Below are 13,412 nucleotides of genomic sequence, written 5' to 3' on the forward strand. Positions count from 1 at the left end.
AGACAAGGAACAGTACCACTCCATATATACACCGCCAAAACCTGAATAGGACTCACTTGTGTTTGAAGCCGTCTGTGGTGGTGGTGAGGTTGACCTGCATGACCGTCTGGAACTCAGTCTCCTTACAGCAGTACTTGAAGGCTGTGTTGTTGTGGTGACAGCAGAACATGTAGGTCTTGTTGTCAGAGAGACGAGGGCAGTGGAAACCAAAGTGGTAGCGCCCCTTGTGGTCGGAATATGGTTCACACACTCTGAAATTAGCTGATAGAGCTGTGGAAGAGAGAGAGACAGAGAGAGAGAGAGAGAGAGAGAGAGAGAGAGAGAGAGAGAGTCTAATACTGTAGTCTTCTTGGAAAGCACTTACACTTTGTCAGGTAAAATATTTTTCTGAATTGTTTTACAAATCTGATAAATGGATTATAATGATTGGGAACATCATGATTCAGCTTGTTGTGATTTCAATTACATTGCAAATGATGGAAAACCAAACAGAAATCAACAGGCATTTACTAATATCTGTAGAAGGATTATACATTTGAAGGATTGAGTCAACCAGAGAGGTGTTTCTTTTTGATGGGAGTCATGGAAACATCATTTGGCAGACTGGACTCATGTAGATGATCACCAATTACCAATCTGTCATTGTAACAGACCAGAGATAATGATTAAGTCTGTATCATATGTCATTGTGGACCACTTGTCCTGACGGTCATCTTCCTCCTGCTGTCCACCGCAGGTCAGTGCGGTTTTAACCTCTTTGTTATGGTGTGTGTGTGTGTGTGTGTGTGTGTGTGTGTGTGTGTGTGTGTGTGTGTGTGTGTGTGTGTGTGTGTGTGTGTGTGTGTGTGTGTGTGTGTGTGTGTGACAGACACCACTTGTTAGACAGACACCGTCGCAACCGATCAGGATTGACAATTAACAATTTGGCATCTTAAAATATTTTATTATAATATAATAACAGGTAAAATCGTGCCCCATAGCATAGCTGGGGAAAGCCCTTCTAGCATTAGGGAGTGAGTGCTGCCTGCACTAGCAATGACAGAGGACGAGAGGGGGGTAATTATATATTTCTGCTGCTGATGGTAAAGGTATTATCTAATCCTATGCAGGCCAAGCAGGAACAGATTGGTCATTTGAAAGGGGAGAACACTCAGATCTAATGAGCTTGGCTTATTGCCTCACTCTGGGCCGGCTGACTGAATGGCTGACTGAATGGCTGACTGACTGGCTGGCTGGATAGCTAGAATTGACTTCCCTCCGACTCTCTCTAATTGTCAGGCTTTTGCGTCCATGCTGAACAGGGAAGTAGAATGAGGAGTGGGGAGGCTGTAATGAAGCCTTACTCCGGAGGTTTAAAGTCAGAGATTGATTTGAGAGACAGAGAAATTGGCTCTTTATTCTACCTTGTATCTTTGCTAGGAAATAAGAGAAATTTGATTGTATTTGATGAGAAAAGGAAAACTTCATCTTGAGGTTTAATAGTATGTAGACTCTCACAAAAGTGTGTGCACTCAAACACACTCACAGCAGTACATTCACACTCACAGCAATTCATATCTCATTACCCTTCTTTATCTGTGAAATAACCTCTCACAAATAGATATATGCCACTTAAGCTTCTGAAATACAATTTTTGTCAGCACTCAAATCTGTAATTCATATACTTGTACTGAACTGATAGAAAAGAGGAGCTTGCAGATGTCACAGAACAATATAGATGTCATTTGTGTACACTTTCAGGGACAATTTCTCAAACCTGTACAGACCAGACCTGTAACTGTACACTGCAAGATAAAGGTAAATGTGAAGATGATATATAAATCAAACCAGTAACTTCTAAAAGGTCAAACATCAATCCCAAACTGACATTGGAAAGACAGCATTATTTATTCAAAAATATTCCCATCTAACTCCGCCTCTGGTATTCTGATCCTATAGCTAATCTCATAATTGACAGGATATAAAGGAGGGGTCAGCGGTAATAGTAGGGTGAATTGGCAATAAGGAAGCAGAGCAGCTCGGGATCAGAAGTGGACCATAAAGTCCTCTAATGATGCAAGACTTAAAGAGTTAGGGAGAGGCAGACCAGGGGGAAGGCAGTCTCAGTCTTATTAGATGGGAAACAGCTGGTTCTGGTTAGGAAATCATCGTAAACGTTGCCATGTTGTTAATTACATTAACACCTTTACAACTTTAGTATATGACAGTAAGCAGTTTGGCTCTATTGTTACGTTTATAACCTCAACATGTGAGCTGAAAAAGAAAAAATCAAGATAACGTTTGTAGGGTACCGACAGAGTTTCACAAATGCAGTAATCAACAATGATGTTTTACCATGCAAAATAAAGTTCCTGAGACAGTCATACACCAGTCTCGCTTGCCAGACTCACAGGCAACTATGGGAAAAGACTACACACTTAAACACAAACACTGTGACGGAGCTGGCCATACCCTGTGCATATCAAGAGGTTCAAATAATAACTTGACTGATAAAAATGGTCAGAATTCAATAAATATTTATTAGGCTATAAAACAGATGTTTTTAAAGAGGTTGAAACCCAGACCATGCTAAAAGGTTATTAAAACAAAACTTTTCCTGCAGAAAATATAGCAAGTCTACCTCTTCCAAGCATTTTATTCCCCACTGTTCAAACAGACCACCTTTCAAGTCACAAACCAACACACCCGAAAACACTGAAATTGACAAGACAAACTACTGAAATGTTGAGGATGAAGTTGATGTTAAATGTACAAATATGCTTGAATAATGTCCGTTTTGGGCCCAATTAACACATAAGTAACAAAATCACACATTTAAAAAAGGTGAAAGTGAAGATACATTGAATGCAATAAAATGCCATCTTCACACACACACAAACACACACACACACACACACACACACACACACACACACACACACACACACACACACACACACACACACACACACACACACCATAACGAAGAGGTTAAAGCCGCACTGACCTGCGGTGGACAGCAATAAAATGCCATCTTCACACACACACAAACACACACACACACACACACACACACACACACACACACACACACACACACACACACACACACACACACACACACACACACACACACACACACACACACACACACACCATAACGAAGAGGTTAAAGCCGCACTGACCTGCGGTGGACAGCAATAAAATGCCATCTTCACACACACACACACACACACACACACACACACACACACACACACACACACACACACACACACACACACACACACACACACACACACACACACACACACACACACACACACACACCATAACGAAGAGGTTAAAGCCGCACTGACCTGCGGTGGACAGCAGGAGGAAGATGACCGTCAGGACATTGAAGGACTGCCGGCTGGTGACAGTCATCTTCGGGTCCTCATATAGGACAGAGGACAGGAGGGGAGATTCTCTGCTTTAGCTGTACCAGCACATCATCTGCTCTCTGACCCAAACAATCACATTGCTGCTTCTATCCGGTGAGCCACCTGGACGCAACAAGAGAACCAATGAATCACTTCATTTCATTAAATGTATGTACATATAAAGCCTGTTGTGGAAGAACTATATCAACAGCTGTCAAAAAAGGGCTACAGAAACTAAGAGTATAGAATCTTTGGATCAAATAACATAACTCTAACCACAGGTTATTTTCTCTGATTGGACAATTGCGCCTTGCACCATTCACCAAGGACCAAAACCATTTGAAAAAGTGTTTCTCACCCTTCAAATAGTTGTGATCAATAGGAGTGCTTGTGTTGGGACTCTCTCACCTAGTGATAAATCATACAAAGTGAGAAGAGGACCCTGTCTGGCTACAGAGGTTGTTCTCGATGAGTCTGCTTGTAGTGATGCATCACAGCAGTTCATGGAGGAAATCTCTCGTTTAAATACAGAGTGTCACCCGCGAGGCCTGTGTCGTGGCTGCCATTAGCATCGCACCACTCTATCAAACCTGTCCAACATCCGTACACTGTGGCTTAGTGAGATAAATGGCTTAGGAGGCACACTTTTTTTCCCTTCTTTTTTTCCTTTTCTTTTTTTTCTTAGTGAGAATTGAGGACTGTTTCTGCTCTTGGACAAGTTTTTGCCTCTTGTTTATGCTTAAGTTAAGGATGAAGTGCAATTGGTCACTGTGTGTTCCTGTGGATTTGATGTTAATCTGAGATTGTGAAATGTAAAACCACAGACTTAGTCATCAAACACTCTGAATAACCATGAAGGGTTTTAGTTTAGTGCGACAATCTCCTCTTGCTCGTCTGAGATACAGATACAGAAACACTAATCAGCAGTGTAGCTACATCTGTCAGAGCTAGGAGGAATCCTACATCTCCCAGGGGGAAGAGGAGAAAGCCTGGTGAGGCTGGTTCCTGCTTCATAACATTGACGATGCAGAAAATGTGGATGTCTGTCTGCTGAGGCTGTTGGTCTCTATCACTCTGTGTGATTTCTGTCAATCTACCCATATCTGGTCCTGTTTGGTGCAGTATATCTAGCCCTGGCATGTATGTCCCTGACAAGAAAGGGGCAATAGGTACTGTTGGAACACAACCAAAGCCAGATGGCCGCCATACTGTATAGTGTAGTATGGAAAGAATACTGTTTGTGCCATTACAGTATTGTAGGGTTTTTTCAGTTTTTGTCTTTAATAGCTCTTTCCTCCTCAGGGAGGTAGTCAGAGAGTCTCTCTAGACTGAGCTTGTTAGGGCAGCCGTTCCTTTCTTTTCCTCTGCCTTCTGGAGAGAGAGAGAGAGAGATAGGAGAGAGAGAGAGAGAGGAGAGAGAGAGAGAAAGAGGGAAAGAGAGAGAGAGACAGAGAGAGAGACAGAGAGAGAGAGAGAGAGAGAGAGAGAGAGAGAGAGAGAGAGAGGATGAAGGTATCGGGTTCTGTCAGACAACATGTGACTCGTGGCCAGGGATTCCCATCCTCTGAAAGATCCTCCTTCCTCCTCCCCAGGCTGTCTTTCACAGGGTTTTACATGAATTCTGCCTTTTGAATCTTTTTTTAAAATGGGGAATCTCCCCTTTGTGTCATCGGCTGTCCTATTTAAGTCTACATGGTGTAAACAGACATTTATTCTGATAAACAAAGAATCTGATGTGGAGACAGAAGGTTTACATAATGAGCTTAATGTAAGTGAAGCAGAACCCCTATTCCCAACACACACACAGAATATATTCTCCGGATTTGTACACATGTACTGCACATGTGAACAGACATGTTACACAAATGAATGGGCAGCAGGCTGTTTGCAGCATGTTCATTAAAGACTGTCCTAAGATGTAACGCAAGATGACAGAATATTCTAGCCATTCTTTCTAAAAACAACAACAAAAACTGAACAAATATTATGCAATGTAAGCATAATTTGCTAAGGAGCAGCACAAATTAAGCACAAATTAAGGAGCAGGCAGAACACCATATTCAATCTATTACAGTATTATGCACAAATTGCATTTTTTTCTGGGCTGGACAGAGAAAGAAACAGGAGCAGGAAATGTTACCAATTACTCCTGCATGCTGTCATGCTTCCACGTGTCACCAGAGGGTCACAGAGACCGTCCTAGAGACATTTACGACACTCAGCTGTGTCCTATTTAGAGGTGTGTTTTCTGTTGTCTTTTGCTGAAGCTTGAATTATGTGCCGGTTTCGCTTGTCTCTTGAGTGAGACTTGTTTTCCCATTGATCCTTCCATTACCATTTCTCAGTAAAATATTATGTTTATCCTTAATCGCTGATTCCTTGTCTGGTCTCTTCTCTGCACCTAGGTCCAACCTCACCATGTCACAGCAAGCTTCAGCCCACAACATTTAACCAGCAGAGATCACCCAGATCAAGAATGTTGTAAACCACCAAGGAGTACAGCTGGGGCGGCAGCAATAACAACTCCTCCAGATATCAGAAACCCTCCAGGCGCTTACACACTTCCTCCAACCACAGTCCAACCTCAACCCAGGAGGAGCCAATGTCCAAGTCTCATCACCCAGTGCTACAGCTGTCGTCGTAGTTCCTCCAGGGAACCTGCACAGGGAACCCAAGATCCCAGCCCCGAGCGGTATGACGACAACCTGGGAGAGTGCAAGGGGGTCCTCGCCCAGTGCTCTCTGGTGTTTGAGCTACAGTCATCCTCGTTCCACACCAATCGGGCCATGAATGCCTACATAATCGCTCGACTCTCAGGCAAGGTTCTGGCATGAGCTACGATGGTGTGGGAGCAGCAGCCACCATCCTGCAGCTCCATATTAGCTTTCACTGCAGAGCTTCAACCACTCTGCCGGAGGACGAAAAGCGGCCAGCCGACTGTTCAACATCCGCCAAGGGGCCAGACCAGTGGCTGACTTCGCCATTGAGTTCTGCGCCCTTGCCGCCCAGAGTGGGTGGAATACGGAGGCACTGGTCACCGCTTTCCACCAGGGGTTGTCTAACTCCATCAAGGATGAACTGGCCTCTCGGGAACTGGGAGAGGACCTCGAGTCTCTGATAACGCTGGAAATCAGGATCAACAACCACCTTTTGACTATCCTGGTTTCCTGAGCACCCCAAACCCCCCGAACCCAGCACTGAGGAGCGCATGCAGCTGGAACGCACACGCCTGAGCCCACAGGAGCGTGACAGGCGCATGCGCGAAAGCTGCTGACTCTGCTGCGGCGGTCTCGGCCATCTCCATGCTACATGCCCAGAACTGACGGGAAACACCAGGGCTCGCCAGGACAAGGGGAGACCCTGACAAGCTGTGCAGTTACCCCAGGCTACCCAGTCACCGTCTGTCACTACCTGCAACCCTCCACTGGGACAACCGCCAGCACCAGATTCAAGCTTTTGTGGACTCCAAGGCCGCAGATCATTTAATTGATCAAGACTTCGCCAGAGAATTACAAATCCCCTGCGTGAAATGTCCCATCCCTCTGCAGATTCAAGCCCTCGATGGATGCCCCATAGGCTCCGCACAGGTGGAATATCAGACCAAGCCCATTCTACTGAAGGTATGGGTGAATCACTCTTAGTTCTCTTTTGATCACAGCTACCGAGAACCCCCTTATCCTAGGGTACCCCTGGCTAGCGCTACATAACCCACTACGCTCCTGGTCCACGGGACACATACTAGACTGGGGTAAGAACTGCCAGATTAAATGTCTAAGAGCCCCACCTAGAACCTCGCTGTGCCGCGCTGCATACATTGAAGACCAGGACTTCTCCGCTCTCCCTCCCGAATACTTTGACCTCTGGAAGGCCTTCAGTAAGAGGCAAGCCTCCACCCTCCCTCCTCATCGTCCATACGACTGCGCCATATAACTCCTACCCAGCTCCAACCCTCCCCAGGGCTGTCTTTACTCCCCCTCAATCCCTGAAGCTGCAGTCATTGACAAATACATCCGGGAGTCGCTGGAGCCAGGTTTCGTTTGCTCCTCAACATCCCCAGCTGGTACAGGTTTCTTCTTGGTGGGAAAGAAGGATGCAGTTCTATGTCCCTGCCTAGGCTATGGAGGAGCGCTGAGCAGGATCATGATTAAGAACCGTTAACCCCTACCCCTGTTGTGCGCCACCTTGGAGCTGATGCCCTGTCCCGCCAACACGATGTGTCTAACGAGGAGAGGGGACTCCGAGCCAATCATCCCCAGCTCCCGCATTGTGGCTTCTGTGTTATGACAAGCCCAGACCCAAGAACCTGATGTTGGTGGGGCCCCACTAACAGACTTTATGATCCGCGATCAGCCCATTCTGAAGTGTTACAATGGAGACACGCCTCTAAATAATCTGGGCATCCAGGGGTTAATCAGACACTGGACTTCCTGAGGCGGAGATTCTGGTGGCCCAACATGATTGAGGATGTGAGATACTTTGTTGCGGCCTGTTCCACCTGTGCCCATAGCAAGTCATGACAGCTCCAACCTCTGCCCATCCCCAGCCGGCCCTGGTCCCACCTGTCCGTAGACTTTATCACAGGGTTACCTCCATCCCAAGGTCTTACCACTATCCTGGTGGTCATTGTTCGATTCTCCAAGGCATCCCATTTCATTGCTTTACCCAAGTTGCCCTCAGTGAAGGAGACTGCTGATCTCATGATTACCCATGTCTTTTGACTACACAGACTTCCGCGGGACATTATCTCGGATTGTGGGCACCAGTTCATCGCACGGTGTTCGAAAGCCTCCTGCTCAATGTGGGGGGAAGCGGTGAGTCTCTTCTCCGGGGTCCACCTACAGCCGAATGGACAAACGGAGCGGGCCAACCAGGAGCTGGAGAAGTTCCTCCACTGTTTCGTCTCCACATAGGCCAGCAACTGGAGCAAGTTCCTTGCCTGGATGGAGTTTGCTCACATCCCACTGCCGGTCGCCGTTCGAGTGTCAGTTCGGGTTCCTCCCTTCCCCTGTTTTCTGAACAAGAGGCCGAAGCGGGGGTGCCATCAGCCGAGGCGTTCATCCTCCTTGCTCCTCTCATCTGCACGACACCAACACCAGGCAACCCGGCACCGAAGACCTTTCCGGCTCCTCCGACTGGGTAAACAAGTGTGGCTGTCCACCTGTCATCTTCCCTTAAAGGTGGACTCGTGGAAGCTCACTCCACGCTACATAGGCCCATTCAAGATCCTCAGTCGCATCAGCCCGGTCACCTATCGTCTCCAGCTTCCCAGGTATATGAGAGTTTGTCCATCCTTCCATGCCTCTCGTCTCAAGCTGGTAAGGACCAGTTCCTTCTCTCCCCCCACACCTGCCCCTCAGCCCCCTCGACTTGTCGATGGTCGCCCAACCTACACTGTCTAGTGTCTGTTGGAGGCAGTACCTGGTGGCCTGAGAGGGCTACAGCCCCGAGGAGTGGGCGTGGGTGCCTGCCCGGGACATCCTGGATCCGGGACTCGTTCGGGACTTCAACCTGGCTCCGCGGCTGGATCAGCTCCTGGAAGAGAGGATACTGCAGGATACTGCGGCAGAGACCATCCTGTAAACATTAATAACACCCAGGTGTGTTCTATTTACTCATTATGATTTCCCTGTTAAAAAGGTGTGTTTTCTGTTGTCCTTTGCTGAGGCTTGATTTATGTGCCGGGTGCGTTTGTCCCCTGAGTGAGGTTTTCTCAGTGTTACCCAGTGTTTTTCCCAGTGTTACCCAGTGTTTTTCCCAGTGTTACCCAGTGTTTTCCCAGTGTTACTATGATCCTTACCATTTCTCAATGAAGTATTATGTTTATCCTTAACCGCTGATTCCTTGTCTGATCTCTTCCCTGCACCTGGGTCTAACCTCACCATGTCACACATGCACAATGAAGTCTGCATTACTACCAGACAGGAGATCCAGATCTGTCAGTTGGTTGATAAGAAACTACTGAAGGTTTCAGTCTGTTTGCAAATTCCGACGAGATAGAGAGAAAGACACATTCTTATTGCATTCTTACGCTCTCTTGTTTTTAATCAAACATTTGCTTCTAGCCAGTGACACATTTTGCTTTCTAAAAATGTTGTTTTGTTTGCTCTTGAGTTTGTTCATTTAATGCGTTTGCATCTTTTGCGGGGCTAGACAGAATATTCCCTTCTGGATATAGATTTCTATTTGATTTATTGTTGAATGGCTGTTCAGCTGTTAAATCCAAGGAAATGACTTCAACTCCTTTGACTCATTTACCGTATTGTCAGCCTAGGAAGTGCAGCATGTAGGGCATCACTGACTTTTCCCCTGTATTTGTCTCGTTGAAATGCCTGCATGGAGCGCTAGCCTTGATGTCTCCTCATTTCCTATAGCCACACAAATAGCCTTTTTGGTTGCAAGCCCTCTGTCTATCCATCCTAATGTACAATACTACTGTGCCAATCTGTCCCCTGAGACACAAGAGGAGTGAGTTTGTGGGGAAATAAGATTAGCTGTCACAGAAGATTGAGCATTCCGGTCAGCTATCGTCTCCAGGCATCAGGTCCTGGTCTCACTGATGGTCTGATTGATGCTCTTTATGAATTCATATCCGAATGAATTGGATTTTATTCCAGTTTTATGACTTTAGAGTTTCAGCTAGAGGCTGTGCTGTGGTCCGTTATGAGCCAACATTTGATAGCTGTAGTAACGCTGGGATCTAATGACTGTAATTGACACACAAGCCTCGACAGCAGATCATGATCAAATAGCTTAACGGGGACCGTCCGGTGCTGTGCTTTCATGCTCTGGTCTCTGTGTGTGTGTGTGTGTGTGTGTGTGTGTGTGTGTGTGTGTGTGTGTGTGTGTGTGTGTGTGTGTGTGTGTGTGTGTGTGTGCGTGCATGCGTGCATATATTTGTGTGTGTGTATAAATGTATAAGACTCTTTCCTTTGTAGAGGTGCCATTATTTGGCATGAGTGCATTTTATTTTCCCGTCTAAATTACCATGCTTGAAATATCAAAAGCACCCCCCCCGCCCCCAAATTCGAGGTGCCTTGTGTACATCATACCTGCTGTTCCCGTAGTGACGGCTCTGAAGAGGATGTAGTTCAGTCCTTTTTCTAAAAAGATGAATATCCTCAAAATAAACACAAGGCAGTAGGGTGCAAATGCAAGTGAACTTGCGGCTTGAGGTTGCCTGGGAAACCTTTTCTCACAAAAGAGACGGGGGGGGGGGGGGAGTGGTTATTGCTCTATCTAGTGAGTAATTAGCATCTGTGGTAGTGAACAGGAAATCCCAAAAAAATAAAACAACACGGCAGGGTTACCATGCCAGGGAGCGTGTTGTGTTTGTGGTGAGTGTGGCCCATGCTACTTTACTGGGATACTTTATTGTGTGCCTGCCTGCATGGGAGGATAGTTTTTGGCTTGTAACAGTCTATTAATTAAAGCTAGAATCCTTAGTTGCTACATACATTTTTTGGACATATACATGAATTATATATACTAATTGACTCTTGAAGAATATAACTCACAAATGCCTCATGAGCTTAGTTTAACTGTCCCACCACATCAGAACCCAAAATATATGTAAACATTATTTGTAAACAAAGTGAACTATAATTTTGATATAATGGATATCTTACATTTCTCCAGGCCCATCCCTCAGCTATCACTACAACACAGGCAGGGTGTCCCATCTATTATTGTTTCAATTAAGGATTACAGTTTTAAGTTGACAAAATCAGAGGAATCAGCACTGTAATCAAACTCAATTCAGCTGGAGGCCTGTTGAGATGTGTCTGTGGGGAGAAAACGCTGCCCCTCCCCCATCCCCCACACAGCTCATTCTTCTCTCGTCAGAATCCTCAAGGGCAGACATGAAAAGTGGGTTTCTTTTTGTTTGGAAAGGCTAGAAGTGGGGTAATTGTGGTGATATTCTTTCCAAAGGCTTCAAAACAACTATTTTGAGCCTGAACACATATGGGATGAAATAATATTGTCACATGGCTAATTAATATTTTCTATGTCTTAGAATATCTCAATATCTCAAAATCAATCTGTGGCAACTGTAGCAATATGCATTTAGCACTAACATATTTGAGGTTTCCTCATTTCTTTGACTAGACCAATATTGTAAAGCTTGACTTCTCATTGAATATGGATTGATATTGAACAGGGCTCCGGGCAGCCGAGCGGAAATGGAGGAAAACTCGCCTCCCTGCGGACCTGGCATCCTTTCACTCCCTCCTCTCTACAGTTTCCTCTTCTGTCTCTGCTGGTAAAGCCACTTTCTACCACTCTAAATTCCAAGCATCTGCCTCTAACCCTAGGAAGCTCTTTGCCACCTTCTCCTCCCTCCTGAATCCTCCTCCCCCTCCCCCCTCCTCCTCTCTGCAGATGACTTCACAACCATTTTGAAAAGAAGGTCGACGACATCCGATCCTCGTTTGCTAAGTCAAACGACACCGCTGGTTCTGCTCACACTGCCCTACCCTGTGCTCTGACCTCTTTCTCCCTCTCTCTCCAGATGAAATCTCGCGTCTTGTGACGGCCGGCCGCCCAACAACCTGCCCGCTTGACCCTATCCCCTCCTCTCTTCTCCAGACCATTTCCGGAGACCTTCTCCCTTACCTCACCTCGCTCATCAACTCATCCCTGACCGCTGGCTACGTCCCTTCCGTCTTCAAGAGAGCGAGAGTTGCACCCCTTCTGAAAAACCTACACTCGATCCCTCCGATGTCAACAACTACAGACCAGTATCCCTTCTTTCTTTTCTCTCCAAAACTCTTGAACGTGCCGTCCTTGGCCAGCTCTCCCGCTATCTCTCTCAGAATGACCTTCTTGATCCAAATCAGTCAGGTTTCAAGACTAGTCATTCAACTGAGACTGCTCTTCTCTGTATCACGGAGGCGCTCCGCACTACTAAAGCTAACTCTCTCCTCTGCTCTCATCCTTCTAGACCTATCGGCTGCCTTCGATACTGTGAACCATCAGATCCTCCTCTCCACCCTCTCCGAGTTGGGCATCTCCGGCGCTTGCTGATTGCGTCCTACCTGACAGGTCGCTCCTACCAGGTGGCGTGGCGAGAATCCGTCTCCTCACCACGTGCTCTCACCACTGGTGTCCCCCAGGGCTCTGTTCTAGGCCCTCTCCTATTCTCGCTATACACCAAGTCACTTGGCTCTGTCATAACCTCACATGGTCTCTCCTATCATTGCTATGCAGACGACACACAATTAATCTTCTCCTTTCCCCCTTCTGATGACCAGGTGGCGAATCGCATCTCTGCATGTCTGGCAGACATATCAGTGTGGATGACGGATCACCACCTCAAGCTGAACCTCGGCAAGACGGAGCTGCTCTTCCTCCCGGGGAAGGACTGCCCGTTCCATGATCTCGCCATCACGGTTGACAACTCCACTGTTGGCTGGGCTCCCTGCCTGTGCCATTAAACCCCTACAACTCATCCAGAACGCCGCAGCCCGTCTGGTGTTCAACCTTCCCAAGTTCTCTCACGTCACCCCGCTCCTCCGCTCTCTCCACTGGCTTCCAGTTGAAGCTCGCATCCGCTACAAGACCATGGTGCTTGCCTACGGAGCTGTGAGGGGAACGGCACCTCAGTACCTCCAGGCTCTGATCAGGCCCTACACCCAAACAAGGGCACTGCGTTCATCCACCTCTGGCCTGCTCGCCTCCCTACCACTGAGGAAGTACAGTTCCCGCTCAGCCCAGTCAAAACTGTTCGCTGCTCTGGCCCCCCAATGGTGGAACAAACTCCCTCACGACGCCAGGACAGCGGAGTCAATCACCACCTTCCGGAGACACCTGAAACCCCACCTCTTTAAGGAATACCTAGGATAGGATAAAGTAATCCTTCTCACCCCCCTTAAAAGATTTAGATGCACTATTGTAAAGTGGCTGTTCCACTGGATGTCGTAAGGTGAATGCACCAATTTGTAAGTCGCTCTGGATAAGAGCTTCTGCTAAATGACTTAAATGTAAATGTAAATGTAAATGATATTGGCAAGT

At 46.8% G+C, this 13,412-nt stretch overlaps 1 protein-coding gene across 3 annotated transcripts in view; it reads right to left on the reverse strand.

Moving 5' to 3' along the window:
* The window catches only part of LOC115144864 (protein shisa-like-1a), a 45,422-nt gene that overhangs the window by 20,107 nt on the left and 11,903 nt on the right, over nt 1–13,412 (reverse strand). For 2 of the 3 annotated variants that reach the window (XM_029685961.2, XM_065003053.1), the window contains exons 2-3: nt 3,339–3,524; nt 57–270 (exon numbers count right to left, since the gene is read on the reverse strand). In XM_029685961.2, the coding sequence (XP_029541821.1) occupies nt 57–270; nt 3,339–3,405 (281 nt within the window). In that variant the 5' untranslated portion in view covers nt 3,406–3,524. Of the gene's footprint in view, nt 1–56; nt 271–3,338; nt 3,525–8,819; nt 10,345–13,412 lie in introns of those variants that run through there. The other variant, XM_029685962.2, reaches the window with a different exon arrangement.

The sequence above is a fragment of the Oncorhynchus nerka genome, linkage group LG17 (genome assembly GCF_034236695.1).
Source record: "Oncorhynchus nerka isolate Pitt River linkage group LG17, Oner_Uvic_2.0, whole genome shotgun sequence".
Classification (NCBI taxonomy): Eukaryota; Metazoa; Chordata; class Actinopteri; order Salmoniformes; family Salmonidae; genus Oncorhynchus; species Oncorhynchus nerka.